A 19,801-nucleotide genomic window follows, 5' to 3' on the forward strand; every position below is an offset into this window, starting at 1 on the left:
GGATGAATACAAAATGAATATCAACATCTTAAAACCAAAATGTTGAATTGTGGGTTTGAGCTAACATGCCCTTTTGATGCTGTCAGTGGGGAGTGTTGGCTGATGAATGAATATCAACATCCTAATACATCCTAAAAAAAATATGACAGGCTGCTGTCAAAATATGACCCCCCAGTCAAAAACACTGTTTGAAATAGACACTCATGCTTTCCAAGGTGTGATTTGGGGTCCTGGATGAAGGATGAATACAAAATCTCCACACCGTGGATTACATATGACCACAATGGAAACAAGCCCCCAGGACATGTTATCCGTTTACAATTCTGACTAATATAGAATTCAATCAATCAAAACAATCGCACCCATGAGAACTGTGAGCGAGCGGTGCAACTATACCTTTGTGCGTGTGCGTGCTGCAGTGGTCAATGGGTGAGTGAGTGTGCGTGCGTGCGTGCGTGTATGATGGAATATGACTAAAGCTCACATTTCACATCACACACTAACCCCCTTAAAAATAAATTTTAATCGATTTTTTTATTTCAATGAATCGATTCATATCATCGGGATTAAAGGTATATTCAGTGATTTCACTCAAAAAACCTTAGGTTTCGTTTTTGGCTGTGGGACCCAGCCTTTCGTCCAATCAGGATAGAGAGTCAAAAACGAAACCTAAGGTTTTTTGACCCCCAGGGGTTAACTGGGGACAGGGAGGAACTCCTTATATGGCCAGCACACTCTATAGTAGGGAGGATTATCACAACAAAACAAAACAATGATATTTGAATTGTGTGAAATCACTGAATATACCTTTAATATCGATATATATCGATATAGGATATATGGTTATATGCCTAGTCAGGGGCGGCCTTAAGGATCGGGAGGCCCCGTTCATGACGTCATAATTTTAATAATGAATAAAAAATAAAAAAATAAACGTTTTTTTTTTTTTTTTTTTTCCAGTGTGTATTATCGGACTTCAAAGCATGAACAGCATACACAGCCAAGTAGAAAATACACAAAAGCAGCTTGCTTGATTAAACTTTTTTTTTTTTTTTGGGGAGGCCCCTGGAGACTCGAGGCCCGTTTCAATTGAAACGATTGAAACATATATAAGGCCGCCACTGTGCCTCGTACCTTGTCGTAGTCATACTGCGAGGAGCAGCGTGAGTCGAAGCGTAGGTAAAGACAGCGTGCTCCCGGGATGTGCACCGTCTCTTTGAACTTGTAGTTGTCTCTCACCGGGTGCACTGTCTCCACCGTCTTCCCTGCGGCCCACGGCGCCGGGATCTTCAGCCCCGTCAGGAAGCCCGGCTCCTCCCGCTCGTCAAGTATCCGGAAGCTAGAAGAACAAATCGACGCAACAAGAAAATGATGCGTGTTGTTGGGAGAAAACTGGCTTTAATTACACACAAGCCTTGAAACATAATGACTCCTTTAGCCCGAGGCCGATTTTAGAAATGAGAGACAATGTGATTGTTTTAAGTCTCGCCAGTCGCTACGAGTTGGAATAAAAGATGGATATACATACGAAACAAACTATAAGAATCCAATCCAATCCAAGAAATACTCGAAGAAACTTCAAAAGCATCTAGGCTTTTATTGGGTAGGCCCTGGCTTTTATTGGGTAGGTTCTGGAAGGTAGTTCCGTCTTGATAACTAAAAACCAATGACTACAACATGACGTAAGTTATCATCCACTCCTGACCGGCTCAGAAACCCGGAGATTGTATGCGTACCAGGCGATATATAGCAAAAATCTAAAATGATACAGATGCTTTCTCGGATTGAATGAGTTAAAAGAGCTTACTTGTCTTCAGAGGTGGACGCTTTTGCTCCCTGTGCGAAGGAGCCACCCATCACTGGAGATGCATCGGAGAAAAGAGGAGACTGGGTCTTCAGTAACAGGGCGGTCTAGAAAACAGGTAGAAAAGAGCAGACTGGGTCTTCAGTAACAGGGCGGTCTAGAAAACAGGTGGAAAAGAGCAGACTGGGTCTTCAGTAACAGGGCGGTCTAGAAAACAGGTAGAAAAGAGCAGACTGGGTCTTCAGTAACAGGGCGGTCTAGAAAACAGGGAGAAAAGAGCAGACTGGGTCTTCAGTAACAGGGCGGTCTAGAAAACAGGTAGAAAATAGCAGACTGGGTCTTCAGTAACAGGGCGGTCTAGAAAACAGGGAGAAAAGAGCAGACTGGGTCTTCAGTAACAGGGCGGTCTAGAAAACAGGTGGAAAAGAGCAGACTGGGTCTTCAGTAACAGGGCGGTCTAGAAAACAGGGAGAAAAGAGCAGACTGGGTCTTCAGTAACAGGGCGGTCTAGAAAACAGGTGGAAAAGAGCAGACTGGGTCTTCAGTAACAGGGCGGTCTAGAAAACAGGTAGAAAAGAGCAGACTGGGTCTTCAGTAACAGGGCGGTCTAGAAAACAGGGAGAAAAGAGCAGACTGGGTCTTCAGTAACAGGGCGGTCTAGAAAACAGGTGGAAAAGAGCAGACTGGGTCTTCAGTAACAGGGCGGTCTAGAAAACAGGTAGAAAAGAGCAGACTGGGTCTTCAGTAACAGGGCGGTCTAGAAAACAGGTAGAAAAGAGCAGACTGGGTCTTCAGTAACAGGGCGGTCTAGAAAACAGGTGGAAAAGAGCAGACTGGGTCTTCAGTAACAGGGCGGTCTAGAAAACAGGTAGAAAAGAGGAGACTGGGTCTTCAGTAACAGGGCGGTCTAGAAAACAGGTAGAAAAGAGGAGACTGGGTCTTCAGTAACAGGGCGGTCTAGAAAACAGGTAGAAAAGAGCAGACTGGGTCTTCAGTAACAGGGCGGTCTAGAAAACAGGTAGAAAAGAGCAGACTGGGTCTTCAGTAACAGGGCGGTCTAGAAAACAGGTAGAAAAGAGCAGACTGGGTCTTCAGTAACAGGGCGGTCTAGAAAACAGGTGGAAAAGAGCAGACTGGGTCTTCAGTAACAGGGCGGTCTAGAAAACAGGTGGAAAAGAGCAGACTGGGTCTTCAGTAACAGGGCGGTCTAGAAAACAGGTAGAAAAGAGCAGACTGGGTCTTCAGTAACAGGGCGGTCTAGAAAACAGGTAGAAAAGAGCAGACTGGGTCTTCAGTAACAGGGCGGTCTAGAAAACAGGTAGAAAAGAGCAGACTGGGTCTTCAGTAACAGGGCGGTCTAGAAAACAGGTAGAAAAGAGGAGACTGGGTCTTCAGTAACAGGGCGGTCTAGAAAACAGGTGGAAAAGAGCAGACTGGGTCTTCAGTAACAGGGCGGTCTAGAAAACAGGTGGAAAAGAGCAGACTGGGTCTTCAGTAACAGGGCGGTCTAGAAAACAGGTAGAAAAGAGCAGACTGGGTCTTCAGTAACAGGGCGGTCTAGAAAACAGGTGGAAAAGAGCAGACTGGGTCTTCAGTAACAGGGCGGTCTAGAAAACAGGTAGAAAAGAGCAGACTGGGTCTTCAGTAACAGGGCGGTCTAGAAAACAGGTAGAAAAGAGGCGACTGGCCCGGGCGGCTGGCGTAGCCATCTGGGCACCTTGGCTGGTGATCCAGTCTGGCAGTGTGCCGCGGGTTCGACTCCCGATCCTGACGGCCTTTACTGCGTGTCACCCCCCATCTCTCTCTCTCCCCATTTCCTGTCAGCCTACTGTATACCTATCGCTCTATAAAAATAATAAAAATAAAGGCGAAAGCCACTAAAGATATCTTAAAAAAATTAAATAACAGAGGAGACTGGGTCTTCAGTAACAGGACAGTCTAGAAAACAGGAGAAAACTAACAAAAACTCCAGATCTACAAGCTCATAACGCATCACATTGTGACACGTTGTGAACTTGTAGATCGGCTATTCTTTTAGTGAAGAGATTTGGTGTAGAGACTGTTTTACTACTGTACGTCTAGAGGGTTTAATGTGGTTTAAGGACGACTTTTATATACAATTGGTCCTCACTATTTCTCATGATAATATGGTACTATTTTATGTTGAGCATTAGTGAGGACCAATTATAAGAAGAACTTGGGGTTGAAAATGGCTGAAGTCATCCTTTAAGGGTAACATCCATTGTCCAGAAGTGTGCGACCTGGCTGGTGTAGAGGACCAGCTGCACCTGCTGGGGCCTGTCCTAGTTAGCCTGGTTAATAAACCAGACTAATATCGCACGGACCGCAGGATATTAGTCTGGGGAGGCTCAGCTTGGATTTCATTTCCAGGGGAGCGGGTTGAAACATTTTCTCTTTGACGCAATTGGTCAGAGCTACTGTCAGTCAAAGGTCTCAAGCATTGAATGTCACTGTACCAAAGCCCGCCCATATTGCATACCGTGTCCCGATTGGCCGCCCCATTTCTCTGGTGTAGGAAATGGGCGTACAATTGAGCCTCTCCAGACCGTAATCCGCCGGCAGGCAATTTATTTTTGCCAACGGCTGATTCGGTCTGGTTTATTAACCAGGCTATGTCCTAGTCCCTCCTCCAATAAAGCCCAAACCACACCAGAGGGTCGGGTTGGGACAAAACGTTTTTTTTTAAGTGGTTTACCGTAAAAAACGTTTTGTCCCAACCCAACCCTTTGGTGTGGTTTGGGCTTAAGACCACCCACCTGTCCTAGTCCCTCCTCCTATAACACCACCCACCTGTCCTAGTCCCTCCTCCTATAACACCACCCACCTGTCCTTAGTCCCTCCTCCTATAAGACCACCCACCTGTCCTTAGTCCCTCCTCCTATAAGACCACCCACCTGTCCCTAGTCCCTCCTCCTATAGGACCACCCACCTGGCTGGTGTAGAGGACCAGCTGGACCAGCTGGGGCATGAGTGCGTCGGCCAGCGTCAGGGTCTGCAGGTTGGGGTGCATCAGGGACGTGAGCAGCACGGGCAGCAGGTGGCCCAGCATGGTGGCTTTGGTTACCTGCTCCAGACCTTTCAACCTGCATGGCCGGGTTAACCAAGACAGAAAAACACTGAATTATTATATCGTCGCTGTCAGCAGTGTTGCGTTTGTCGACTATATATATATTTAACCCATTCTGACCTGAGATCAGATTCATACGAGGTTTCCGCCGGGGACACACTGGTCTGATGAACCCATTCTGACCTGAGATCAGATTCATACGAGGTTTCCGCCGGGGACACACTGGTCTGATGAACCCTTTCTGACCTGAGATCAGATTCTAAAAATGTCAGTCGCTCTTCGATTTTTCAAAAATAGCAGACCTACAAGCTCGTATCGCGCCACTCGGTGGCGCGATATGAGCTTGTAGATCTGCTATTTTTAAATATCTAAAGCATAACATGATGCTGACACCAAAATGGGTGCCCGTTCAGAATGGGTTAAATATATATTTGTGGAGATCGGCTATTTTCATCATGCAACCAAGTGTAAATCAGCCAAGTGTAATCTGGCATTGCGACGCCATCAACGCCTGCCGACATACATTTTAGTGGACAAAATGAAAATAAAAGTTATGAACGAATGGACCACACTGTAAGCGTTCTAAACATGCAATAATGCATTATTATTAGCAGCCCACCTGGTTTCCCTGTCAGCGATGTCGCTGTTGATGAGAGCGGTGGTCACCTGCTGCAGCGTCTCCAGGACCTCGTCGCAGCCCACCAGGATCTTGGTGGCCAACGACAGGATGCTGTTTTGAAGCTCCTGGGAAAAAAACACAAACACTTCCGTAACACAAATCCACACCAAGGCTGTATCCGTACAGTTTAGGTAATACTACCAAGCACGCGCACGCCTTAGAGTATATATTTCTAGAGAAGGCACCCAGAGGAAACCCTGAGGCGAAATGGACATAGTGGCCGGATTTGGTATTGCAGCTCGTGCCCAGCGCTGCTCCGTTGACTATCATTGCGCACGTTCATGTGATTGGGGCCATGACACGTGAACGAATGTTTCATACGTGAACGCGCACAAACGGCACAATGATAGTCAACGGCAGCGCGTTCATGTGTTTGGGGCCAATCCATCCCAGAATGCACTCTGTTCCTACCAGGAAGGAGGAGTGAATCCGCCTCATGCGCTTTTGAGCAACTCAATGCAAGTGGATGGGAGGAGAACTCGGGTGTCTTCTCTATAGATATATAACTCTATGGCGCACGCACGCATCAACATAAAGAACAACTTCAGCCTCACGTCTAGGGATAAAGATAAAAAAGAATAATAAATAAACAAACGTATAGATTGTGTTGTTCTTTGCATCTCTCATCAATACCCGCCACAATCAATACTTACAAACTGCACGTGTTTGACTGGGAATCAAGTAAGTATTGCAGAGGTTATTGATACAACTGCATTAAACACAGATTATTAGTACACCGTGCTGTGCCGTAAAACAGTGGTTCCCAACCTTTTCTTTCCTCAGAGCCGTCCCTTCCTATATTTGTCAAAGGCAGAGACACACTTTTTTCGTGCCCTTAGTTAATACTGTACTAATACTGTATACTGAACATTGCTGTTCCTTGGAGTGGTTGCACCACTCAAAAACAGCTGATCCATAAGCTCACACCATGTCGAATCGCAACACACTGTGAGCTTGTAGATCGTCTATTTACTCAATTATTTGAACGATGTTATTAATGTGTGTCCCACAGTGTTACACGTAGGAGTCGTCTACTATACCATGTTTGTTAAAAGCTACAGGACAATATAGTCAAGTTGGAGCGATCACATTGAGAACATTCAGGCAGACACTGGATGAATGCAAATCGTGATTTTTGTGCCACTTTTGAACTAGCTCCAAACAGACATGGCCTCAACCCCCACCCCCATGCACCCCACGGGGGGGCTCAGACCCCGGGTTGGGAAACAGTGCTATGGAAGAACATCCATGTCTCCCATGGCGTCATACTCTCACAGATATATGAGAGAGAGAGAGAGAGAGAGAGAGAGAGAGAGAGAGAGAGACAGAGAGAGAGAGAGAGACAGAGAGAGACAGAGAGAGAGAGAGAGACAGAGAGAGAGAGGGAGGGAGGGAGAGAGACAGAGAGAGAGAGAGAGAGAGAGAGAGAGAGAGACAGAGAGACACAGAGAGACACAGAGAGAGACAGAGAGATGGCCAGATGGGGTCTACATCAGTGGTTCTCAAACTTTTGTCTCAGGGCACCCCTGTAAATAACCGTGAATTACATTGTTAATTCTAGTCATATAAAGTCATACTTTACTGTATATGTCATAATATGACATATACCGGTACAGTAAAGTATGACTATTATATTATAATATTATGGTATGTAAATATTTGTACATATACATTTTTGCCCCTAAACTTGAGAGAATAGTAATTTCTGTTACGACAGATTGAAAATAACTTCATACTTGACATTTAACCACTTGTACCCTGAGGGGAACATTCGACAGAAATAGCCGATCTACAAGCTCACAACGCATCGGCTATTTTTGAATAGGAGGTTTGGTGGCCCATCTCACTATACTAAGTATAGAGGGTTTAAGTGGTTAAACCCAGTGATGCTGAAGAACTCCAGATATTGTCAAAGTATTCCAAGGCGCCCCTGGACGGGCGTCACAGCACCCACTTTGAGACCCAGCGCTCTACATGGACAGGCGGTGGTAGGGGGGGAGTTGTAAGTTTGTTTACCTGTACCTTGATTGTTTCCCCCTGCAGGGAGTTGTCGCTGTCGTCGCCGTCGTCCGGCCGGATCAGAACGCTGTTGCTGAGGAGGTGGTTCTGGACGGCCATGAGGTAGCGCAGGCTGGGGGAGACGGCCTGCATGGTGGGGAGGACAGGCAAAACAACCACTTAGCCCATTTAGACGATTCTAAAAAAAGATTCTTCTAAATCCTGACAGGTTTCTATGTCAGTGGTTCTCAACCTTTCCAGAATTATCTGTATTTGGCCGTGGACCCCCATCTGAAAATATGTTGTTCCAGGGACCCCCCAGAAGCAAAGATTTAAGCTAAAAAGGTTCGCTCTGAAAGAATATATAGTCAAAGATTTGCGCCACATTTTCACTATTTTTCGAAAATAGTAGCAGAACTACAAGCTCGTAGCGCTTAAAACACCAGAATGGGTTAAGCTGCGATCAGACTTGGAAGGTTAGAGCGGCGCGATTACATACAAAGTCAATGCAAAGACGATAGTTGCAGGAACGGGAGCAGCATGACCTGGCGCAGCACAAACGAGATGACCCGAGGCGAATATATATTCAGGGAATATAAACCACAGGGTGCTAAGGACGTGTATAGACGTCCTTAGGTCTTTTTATTGATATAAAAAAATATATATATACCAGTATATATATATTTTGGTTGTCCTTTCCTTCTGCAGTGTACAGTGTGTTTCGCGCACTGCCGTTCACTTCCTTGTTTACGCCAAGGACTGTCTAAAGAGGACGGGACGCGAAGACCGTAAGGGCGCCGCCATGTTGCTGAAGTGTTGGCTGCATAAAGCCCATTGTGCATGTTTCTTTCCTTCCATGTGAGCAACATGGCGGCGCCCTTACGGTCTTCGCGTCCCGTCCTCTTTAGACAGTCCTTGGTTTACGCCAAGGAAGCTTTGAGAAGGAAGAGAAGTGGTCACGTGAATGGGCTGTGCCATGACACTTTCATGCATGGAGCCAAACTCACACCGGAAGTGAAATGAATACATGGCAGTGAATGGAGCCGGCTGGACCAGCTCATAACAAACACTATTTATTAACAATTGAGACCTTTGTCATATAATCGGTTCAGGAATATAAAAGATATATCACGGTTGTTTTCTAATCACTTACTTTTCGATGTGCACAGAGTGCACAGTATATCATTTTATCTGAGGATCAAACAGCAGCAGGTATCGTTTCTGTCTCCGAAGTATCGCGAGATTTGTCTGACGGACAGGAACCGGTGGGAAGTCTCGCGATACTTGTGTGCTCTTTACCTCTATACAAATTACACAGTGTACACATCGAAAAGCAACACAGCAGACAATAATGTGTTACATGTCTTCTGTTATTTTCCAGAAGTGATTACTTTACAAAAGGTCTCAGTCATTCATAAATAATGTTCATGAGCTGGTCACTGAGCTCTCATTGACTCCAGTGCATTCTGCCAAACTTCCAGGTAGTTTGGCTCCCATGAAAGCGTCCATGAAAGTGTCATGGCGCAGCCCAGTCACGTGACCACTTATCTTCCTTCTCAAAGCTTCCTTGGTTTACGCCTCCACTAGAATGGCTCGTTACTCTAAATCTAGGGAACTCTCCATGGTTTTGACCAAAAGCGCAATGTTCTGTCTTCATTTCTGACTTCAGCATGCATCTCGTTTGGAATATAAACACTTCTAGAGAGACTTTAGAATAGATGAATAGATGATTTAAGAACGGAAGATTATGCCTCCCGGTTTGAAGGGTGGGAGGGGGAGGCGGGACTTTTCAGAGTAAAAACTGCCATATCTGCTGGCACTGCTGGCACTAGCGCCTTTATTTTGAAGAATTACCCGGCGAAAGTTGTGTCTTAGGTTGTGTGGTTGTGTAGTGTGGTGAAAAAGGCCAATCTACGAGCTCACAACGCATTGCATTGTAAATGGTGGGGCGGCAGTGGCTCAGCGGTAGAGTGGCTGGATGGGAAACGTAAGGTTCGAACCCGGGCTCCCCCAGAGTTAGTGTCGAAGTGTCCTTGAGCAACACACTGAACCCCTAATTGCTCCTAGTTTAAGGCCACTAGTTTAAGCGGTTCAAATGGATGACACAGAGAGAGAGGGGCGTTCACGGGACTGGGTCTGATAATGCATACTGGGGCCCAGGCCGTAGCGTAACGGTCTGGGCACCGGACTGGTGATCCAGTCGCGGTGTGCCGCGGGTTCGACTCCCGGACCCGACACGGCCTTTACCGCATGTCATCCCCCCATCTCTCTCCCGTTTCCTGTCAGCCTACTTTCTATCCCTTAAAAAATCAATAAAGGCGTAAGCCGCAAAAAAATATCTTAAAAAAAAAGATAATGCATACTGGGACGGTTGAGAGGAGCTTCTGGAAGTCGTCCCTGGCCACCGTCTGGCATTTGGTGATAAGGACGCACGACTCTCGCACGACCGTCTTCAGGATGTAGTGCAGCAGCTCGTCACTCAGTCTGCAACACACACACACACACACACACACACACACACACACACACACACACACACACACACACACACACACACACACACACACACACACACACACACACACACACACACACACACACACACACACAGGACGGCAGTGTCACAGCAGTCATGCTATCAGATCATAGGACCCAAATGTAATTCTGTTTTCCAGTGAGTGAATTAAGGCCAATTTGTACGCCATCGTGTCACATGACAGTTTCGACGACGCCGAAGACAACAACATACAAGTATTTTCAACTGGAAGGAGAAATGTCAACGTGCACGTGATTACGAGTAGAATAAAATGTCACGAATGAAAAAAAACGGGCAAAACAGTGTGAAAGGAGGCCCCCACACTAGTGCCGTTTCCTAAACAATTAACCCATTCTGACCTGAGATCAGATTCATACGAGGCTTCCGCCGGACACACACTGGTCCTGATGAACCCATTCTGACCTGAGATCAGATTCTAAAAATGTCAGTCGTTTTTTTTGATTTTTCAAAAATAGCAGACCTACAAGCTCGTATCGCGCCACTCGGTGGCGCGATATGAGCTTGTAGATCTGCTATTTTTCAATAGCTAAAGCATAACATGATGCTGACACCAAAATGGGTGCCCGTTCAGAATGGGTTAACACATTATGTAAAACTATGATGTTTTAGTAGTTCCTGCTGTTCAACTCTACATACTGCCAACCAGCTGAATAAGTGAGAGTGAGGCTTTAACTTTTGCTTTTATAAAATATCCCAGACCCCTAGGGTTTTTATGATAGATGCTTCCAAACATATTGTTGGGTTTGACCACTTCCAAAATATTCTCCAATCTTAGTCACTGAAAATACCGTAATATACTTTCGTTGTGTAACATCCATAGAAGACATGCTGGCTTCTCAGAAATCCGTGGCAATCTCTGTGGCGACTGAGAGCTTAAACACTTAGTGCCACCTTGTGGACAAAAGTGGTAGCACTTGGGTGCCACCGAATCAGAGGCAGATCTTACTATGACGAAAGTCTTAAGCTACTAGCTTAAATGCCAGCGAGCTAAGGTGATGTCCATCCTTTCTCCAGAAACGTAATATCCGATTTGATCAACAGCGACGTAGTTTCAGAGCGATTCCAAAAATGGAAAACAGCGAGGCTTTCTTATATCGATATAAAACGCCTTAGAACGAGTTTACTTGTCCTGAGCACCAAGCGTATTTATTTGATAAAAAGTATCAAATGTGTTAATCCACAAACGTGTAAAAAGGGGGCGTGTGCCTTCAGAACAGCTGACCTGTAATGGTCGTCTTCTTCACTCCCAAATCGATTCTTCTGCAGCTGGTCGGCCAGGTTGTTGAGGATGACGTCACGGAGCTGCGACAGACCGTTGTTCCTTTCACCTGACGAGCACACACACACACACACACACACGCACACACACACAAGCGGTAAATGGTGCATTTATATAGCGCCTTTACGTGCAAGCTCACAATCCGTCGACGCCGACGTGTTGTGACCTTGTACAGCGGCTATTTTTGCAATGTGTGTGATACAGTAAAACCACCACATACAGTAGATACACACAGAGGCTGTGGAGCTCACCTTCCGTCAGAACCAGTTTCAGCAGTTTGTTGAGCTCCGCCTCCCCCTGATACAACGTATTCAGTCCAGAGCTGGAGGAATGGAAGAGGAAGGGAAGAGAAACAGACCGTTTAAACAATGCCACAGGCCGTGGTTAGGCACATCATCATAATTATTAAACAATGATTAAACCATGGACCTCAGGGATTCAATTAGGTAGGGCTGGGCAATATATAGATATTACATTGATATTGCCATATGAGACTACTGTATGTATTGTCTGGCCATTGTGGATATCATATTATCATGATGATATGTCTTTTCCTGGTTGTAAAGGCTGCTTTACGGTAAAGTGATCGGCAGTGGTTCAGGGTTAGAGTAGGATGGAACGGTGAGGTCACCAGTTCGATCCCGGGCTCCCCCAGACACTGTCGAAGTGCACCTTGCATGGTTTCCTACGCCATTGGTGTATGAATGTGTGTGTGAATGGGTGAATGTAATGCAAAACCTATGTAAAGCGCTTTGGCTAAAAGCGCTATATAAATGCACCATCATTTACCATTTTAACCTCACTCTGTAGCTGCAGTATTACCGGTATATGCATTTTTCAACTTACAGTAGTTATTATTACAGATTATAATATAATATATTATAATCATCTGTGCTTCCACAAAATATTTACATCTCTTTTTCTTATAGAAAACAAAACATTTTGCGAAAGCACCAATTTGCCATGCACACAATATCATCAGAACACCAATAGAAGTATGGTACATGATTTGCTCAAAAATATTGTGAAAGTCATTATGACCATGTATATGCAACACTAGACAAGGCATTTAGCAGACGCTCTGAATCCAGAGCGACTTACAGTAAGCACTAGATGAAGAGGGGCGTGTTGATGTGTTACCTGATGGCCAGGCACACCTCTCCCTGGATCTCCTCTCCTATCTGATCCACTGGAGCCATGAGCAGCTGCCAGAGCAGCAGGCCCGCACGGCGCACGCTCTCCCGGTTCTGCTCCGACTGTGGGTTGAAGAACCTGAACACCACCTGGAGAGCAAGCACAACAAAAACCTGAACACCACCTGGAGAGCAAGCACAACAAAAAACTGAACACCACCTGGAGAACAAGCACAACAAAAACCTGAACCCCACCTGGAGAGCAAGCACAACAAAAACCTGAACCCCACCTGGAGAGCAAGCACAACAAAAACCTGAACATCCTTCCCCCCCTCTACCACTCAGGTGGAAGAGCGCATCACTGCATGCCTGGCTGACATCTCACAGTGGATGTCCTCCAACCATCTCAAGCTGAACCCAGACAAGACTGAGCTTCTCTTCTTCCCAGCTAAGTCCTGCCCTATGCGGGAGCTAACTATTTCCGTAGACAACGCCCTGGTAACGTCTGTCCCAACAGCCAGGAATCTTGGTGTTGTCCTGGACAGTCAGCTCTCGTTCAAACCTCACATCACAGCTGTCACTCGATCCTGTAGGTTCACACTCTATAACATACGACGAATTAGACCGTTCCTCACCCAGGAATCAGCCCAGCTCCTAATCCAGACAACAGTCTTATCAAAACTCGACTACTGTAACTCCCTCCTTACTGGCCTACCAGCATGTGCACTTAAGCCTCTCCAGCTGATCCAAAATGCAGCAGCTCGCTTGGTCTTCAACCAGCCAAAATTCTCACATGTCTCCCCCCTGCTCCGCTCCCTCCACTGGCTCCCGGTCGCTGCCCGCACAGAATACAAAACTCTGATGCTGGCATTCAAAGCAACCAAAGGTATGGCTCCCCCATATCTTACAAGTATGATTGAACCCTACAAACCCTCCCGCGCACTCAGATCAGCCAACGCAGGGAAGCTGGAAGTACCCTCACTAAAAACGCCGGGACAACGCTCCACACGTCCCAAACTCTTCTCCCTTCTGGCTCCAAAACTGTGGAATGCACTTCCCATTGCAGTCAGAACTGCAGCATCACTCCCAATCTTCCGCCGTAGCCTGAAAACCCACCTTTTCAGACTCCATCATGGCCCTTAGCACTTACCCTAAACCCTTAGATAGCATTTCTGTTGGATTATATAGCATTTGATACAGACTTATAGCATGTTATGTAGACAGCACTGTAATTGTATTGTATGTAGTCATAGCACGCCATAGTACACATATATAGCATAGTAGTAAAGATGTATAGTTTATATGTATAGTGTATGTATAGTTTCACTATATAAATATTCCACTGTTACTTTCTTAGCTTACGCATGTTTCATGATAAATGCTTTTTATGTGATGTATTCCCATGCTTTGTTCTTGCTTAAATGTAAGTCGCTCTGGATTAAGAGCGTCTGCTAAATGCCTAAATTGTAAATTGTAAATTGAACACCACCTGGAGAGCAAGCACAACAAAAACCTGAACACCACCTGGAGACCAAGCACAACAAAAGTGTAGCACCTAGATAGCATCTAGATAGAAAACCGTAGGTACTACTTAGGTAGACCATCCATCTCTTCCACCATACTGTACATCACATGCTCGCTCACAGACTGACCTGGAACACCACCAGGATGCAGCGGATGATGCACGTGTCTCCGTTGACCATGGCCTTCTCCATGATGTCACAGATGCTGCTGAAGTGGCGCACCTCGATGGGGTGCTGCTTGGCCAGCAGCGCTCCCAGCGGGAGGCTGCTGCTGCTGGCCGCCAGCAGGTTGAGCTGGTGGATGCACATGGCCCCGACATGGTGGAGCAGCTGGTTGATCACCTCCCCCGTGGCCACCGTCTCCTCTGTGGTATCAGAGGGCCAAAGGGACTCATGGTTAGAATGGTTCGGGGATTTTTGGGGGTTTGTCTAAAACTTTAGGCCTGCTCCAGGTCTGCTCATGAGGGGTGCGGGACGTGTAACGTGAAGGAAAAAAAAAGCCCACTACAATCCAGGTGCAGTCGCCCGCGGGCGTGTGCACGAAACTAGCACGCTCGTGAAAGTTTCACGGGACCGCGCCCGTGAAAACACGCTTGTGAAATTGCCCCTCAAGGCCATTCGTTTTTTTTCCATACTTATTTTATTATTGGGTTATTTGTCAGGTGCAGGATTCAAAAAGGTCAGAGTAAGTTGGCCTATTGTGTAATAAAAACTCAACAAAAGATACCATTTAAAATAAATAAATATTCAGTTACTGTTGGTAAAACTAGCATTTCTTCTTACCGTATATTAAAGATGTATTTTGTGAGGCGTTTTTGCTTTCCTTTACAGGACAGTGAAGAGGCTCACATAGTATACTGTATGTACTAGTGAATGAATGTCGCAACCTTGACCTTTGACCACCTAATCAGTTGGTCCTTGAGCCCAAGTTGGGCCAAATGTCATGAAATACCCTCGAGGCATTCCTGAGATATCACCTTCACAAGAACGGGACGGACATGAGATCATAGTGACCTTAACCCATTCTGACCTGAGATCAGATTCATACGAGGTTTCCACTGGACACACATTGGTCTGATTAACCCATTCTGACCTGAGATCAGATTCTAAAAATGTCAGTCGTTCTTCGATTTTTTTCAAAAATAGCAGACCTACAAGCTCATATCGCGCCACTCGGTGGCGCGATATGAGCTTGTAGGTCTGCTATTTTTAAATAGCTAAAGCATAACATGATGCTGACACCAAAATGGGTGCCCGTTCAGAATGGGTTAAGTTTTGACCTTTGGTCACATATTTCTAATCAGTCTGAGATTGTCTTCATACTCTTACACTGATACATTAGTTATTACAAGTATTAACAGTTATACTCCGTAAAATGCGTAACCCGCATTTTAATCAAATATCCTACGCTGCAGAGATTGTTTTATTACCTTTAGAGCATACGCTGAATTATTTGGGCTTTTGACCCGTGAAAATCTGGCGAAAAAAGGTTCCTCCGTTTGTTATGAACGATCGCACCACCCGCCATCTTGGTGCGCCGCAAGACCCTCCTCCATGAGGAATTCAGTATTTTAGCTGTGACGTGAGCGCCCCCTCCTGAGATACTTCCGGGTCCTACTTTTGTGTCGCTTTTGTGTCCCCCATAGAGTTATACTGTGACGCTTCGTCGGACTAAATCTGAGACGAAAACAACCACGATTTTACCGCTTTCCTCGCAAAAACAAAGCTGCGCCGCTTTCACAAATCTGGCTGTGACAGGCCGTCTGCCCCACATGGAATACTATCGCCATTTTATTTTATTGTGTCAACTATATCCTCATTAATGCAAACTAGATTTAACATACTCAAGCCTGCACACATTCTAAATATGCCCCCGAAATATTTTACCGAGCATTTTACCTTCAATAATAATGATAATAATAGTCTTTATTGTCTCCACATCATATATTATTGTTGTCATGGACACTTGTACAAAACATTAATAATTCTACTCGAGTTGGAAGCATTAAGACCCATTTTAACCCTCAATGGCTTCCTTTCTGAAGAATAACGTCATTGTAAAAAGATTCACGCGTTTAGATATTCTATTTACAATGAGATGTGGACAGGAGCTGGTGCCACTTGGACCCGGACGTAACGCAGCACTACAAAATGACGTCGGACTTAAATACTGAATTGTACCCCGTTCATTTGCATTGGCCTCAATTTCCCAGAAGCCCTAGCAGCCCACAGCATGTGTTGATTTCCGGTTTCGTCATCAAAACGAAACCATCTCGTCTCCAGCTCCGCAGCATGAAGACGGAGTTTCTTTTTAATGATTACAATACGGCGGAGTAAACACATAAAACAAAAGGTGGGAATGTCGTAGTAAGCACGCATCGTACCCTGGATTAAACAATTAGCGGCCGTCAAACTGTTAATATCACTCCTACAACAGACAATTAACCAGTGTAGGGAACCAGCTGGTAAAAGGTTAAAGGCCCAATTTGTGCAAACAAACAGCCCCATTCTCCTGCCCTAGACCTGCATTGTGTATGTCAATTTAAAACACTAACTCTGCTAGTATTGTTCTTGTCCTAGTATTGTTCCTGTCAGTAGCAGGAGCTGCGAGCAGCAGACATTATCGCCTCTGCTGGTGACGCGGTACAAAAACTGTGTAGGTATCTGCCGTTCAAAGTTCTATGATAGCGCAATAATTCTGCAGGCCTTGTGGGATGGATGTTTAGCCACATAAACCCTCTAGTCTTAGTGAAACCGACTTGACTTACAACTATACTTGGACCTCACCTGGAAACCAAATGAATCTGCCACAGCCACAGGGGAAAGAATCGAAGGGGAGCTTGGTCTGGCACTCCTCAGTGTGATGAATGACATTTTGTTTGGGGGCCCACTCAGAGCCCACTATTCAAAGTGAGACTTGTTTTTGCTGTGACGTTGGAATCTGTTTGGAACCCACTTGGAAATAAATCTTCCACACTGAAGTTCCAGACTAATATCTACAGGTAGGCAGTGATATTAGTGTGACCATGCCAGGCTACTTGGAACACTTTACTTTACCGGTCACGTTGCGACGCATTGTAGCAGGCTTGTAGAACTGCAGTTTTTTGGCTAATGTTCACCATAATATGGATGCTGATATTCACATGATTAAGCTAACAAGTCGCCACCGCAAAGCGCCTCTGCGTTTCATGCGAGTTTCCCACACACACAAAACAATGATGATAGCGTGGAATTAGCTAAAGTGTACAACAAACCTTTGGGTTCTTTAATAACATGGCTGACGCCGAGCCTATGGCACACGTGATGGAACGCCTGGTTCCCGGGGTTGCACCACTGGTCCATGTAGTCACTGGAACAGGTCCACACCAGGTTGTTCAGAGCGTCGTAGCAGGCTCCTACAGACACAGCACAGACAGCTAAATGTCACTGACATCCTGTTGTAACGCCAGACTGCTTTGCTTTGAGAGTTGTGTTAACCCATTCTGACCGGGCACCCATTTTGGTGTCAGCATCATGTTATGCTTTAGCTATTTAAAAATAGCAGATCTACAAGCTCATATCGCGCCTGTAGGTCTGCTATTTTTGAAAAATCGAAGAGCGACTGACATTTTTAGAATCTGATCTCAGGTCAGAATGGGTTCATCAGACCAGTGTGTGTCCGGCGGAAACCTCGTATGAATCTGATCTCAGGTCAGAATGGGTTAAACATGAAAGCGAAACGTGGCACAAAACCGGTAGCTTACCGAGTCCTGCCACCTGGGCACCCCTGCCTAGAGAACTGCCAGGGGCGTCGATGAGGTCAGCGCGGCTGCTGAACTGACCGTCGGCCAGGTTGAACACCAGACTGGATGAGAGAACTATGAACAGGACGAACAAAAACATTAATTAATTCAGTAGGACATAAAGGCTGCACTAAACTTTTTAGCTCAAGACCCAAAAGAGAAATTAGACGTTTGCCTAGGACCATAACTAGTGTAAATAGCTAGATCGGCAATTTTCACTAGATCTGAAACATTTGTTTTCTAATTTATGGAATTTCTTTGATTTGTCTTTTACTTCTTCATTAAATTACTGAAAATGTTTTAATAATAATAATAATTAAAAACAAAATGTAGGAACCAAAAGGACCCGTGAGCCACAAAGGCCCCAGTGAGGCTCTTCAACATGAAGCACTGGGCCCTAGTGGTAAGAGGAGGGACTACAGGCGGACCCGTGGATTAAATCCAGTGCAGCCAGGCTTTTAACATTGAGCGCTCGGTTGCACTTCCGCATTTGACCACCAAAATGTGGTGGTCAAATGCGGAAGTAGACGTTCTGAGACGGTTCTTCCGGGTGCTTCAAAACGCCACTGAGCAACTTCACTTCCACTGACATGAATAGCGGGAGCAGAGCTTCGCGCCAGTTCAGTCTCTATCCTTCTTTATACTCTATGGTCCCGACCAATGGCGTGTTTGGGAACCACTACTGATGTAGTCCGTGTCAGAGCTGCTCTCTTGGCCCAGGCCGTAGCGTAACGGTCTGGGCACCGGACTGGTAATCCAGTCGCAGTGTGCCGCGGGTTCGACTCCCGGACCCGACACGGCCTTTACTGCATGTCATCCCCCATCTCTCTCCCGTTTCCTGTCAGCCTACTGTCTGTCCCTTCAAAAATCAATAAAAGGCGTAAGCCGCAAAAAAATATCTTAAAAAAGAAAAAAGAAAAAAAAAAGAGCTGCTCTCTTACTTTTGAGGGAGGACAGACCGCTTGTGCCTCCGAACAGAGAGCGCGTAGCGGAGCTCCCAGACACGCCGGGAGGCGAGGCCAGCATCACCAGAGAGGTGCCACACACGTACATGGGAGTCTTCCTCAAAGTCTTCAGAGGGAGGCCACAGCTGGTGTTGACGGCTGTATTAATGACACACAGCACAGCACATGCGTGACAAAGGTATTCCAAAAAAACACGAATACATGTTGGTGATTTGAGTGACCATTGACTAGGGTAAAGTATATTCAATTTTGAAATTGCATCTTCCCTGAGACCGAAAAGATACAGTTTAGAATAGGCTCTATGCACACAGAATTAACTCTCCACTCCACTTCTGGGCCCCTTCCCTGTATACTTCGTTCACAGGTGTTACCGATGATACTAATTAAGACTCTGTTCCATTTAATGTACGGTGGTTCTCAAACTTTTTTTAATTTCAAGGACCCCCCCATAAGTCTGCGAGTGTACATTTACACACCTGTGTGGGGCTATTTGGAACCCACTCAAGGACACTTTTTGAGATGCACTGGTGTAGCAGAGTGTTTCCATTGAGCCAACATTCATAATAACAGCACCCTGTACTGTTTAACCAGAATGGAACAGAGTGTGTCATTGGTAAAACGTGTAAAGGAAGTAGGGAAAGGTCCTGGGAGTAGGAAGAGATATTAGAGCCAATTGCACTTTCCACACAAAATATGCATGGTTACATTTAACCCTATTCAATATTTCCAGGACTGTTGTATAGTACAATATTAACACCACATAATTGTATGAATTACCGGATTGCTCCTCCTTGACGGTGTTAGTAATAGCAGAGCCTGTGAGCGCGGCCAGCGTGGCTGAATGGGAGGCTCGGAAGCGAGACATGCGGCTCAGCAGAAGCTCATTCAAACACTTGGAGGACTCGCCTTCCTTCCGGGCGAGGATCACCCTCTCCTGCAAGATGTCTGCCACACACAGCCCTGTCTGGGTCTGGGAGAGAGAGAGGGGAGAGC

At 45.8% G+C, this 19,801-nt stretch overlaps 1 protein-coding gene across 1 annotated transcript in view; it reads right to left on the reverse strand.

Moving 5' to 3' along the window:
* LOC310871525 (putative E3 ubiquitin-protein ligase HECTD4) overlaps nt 1–19,801 on the reverse strand; it is a 112,521-nt gene that overhangs the window by 75,295 nt on the left and 17,425 nt on the right. The window contains 14 exon segments of the mRNA XM_083783095.1: nt 1,135–1,339; nt 1,808–1,911; nt 4,755–4,908; nt 5,512–5,636; nt 7,588–7,716; nt 9,933–10,053; nt 11,349–11,454; nt 11,657–11,727; nt 12,546–12,688; nt 14,191–14,426; nt 17,316–17,456; nt 17,805–17,918; nt 18,785–18,946; nt 19,586–19,778. Of these exon segments, the coding sequence (XP_083639221.1) occupies nt 1,135–1,339; nt 1,808–1,911; nt 4,755–4,908; nt 5,512–5,636; nt 7,588–7,716; nt 9,933–10,053; nt 11,349–11,454; nt 11,657–11,727; nt 12,546–12,688; nt 14,191–14,426; nt 17,316–17,456; nt 17,805–17,918; nt 18,785–18,946; nt 19,586–19,778 (2,004 nt within the window).

The sequence above is a fragment of the Protomyctophum parallelum genome (genome assembly GCF_964188405.1).
Source record: "Protomyctophum parallelum genome assembly, chromosome: 15".
Taxonomy (NCBI): Eukaryota; Metazoa; Chordata; class Actinopteri; order Myctophiformes; family Myctophidae; genus Protomyctophum; species Protomyctophum parallelum.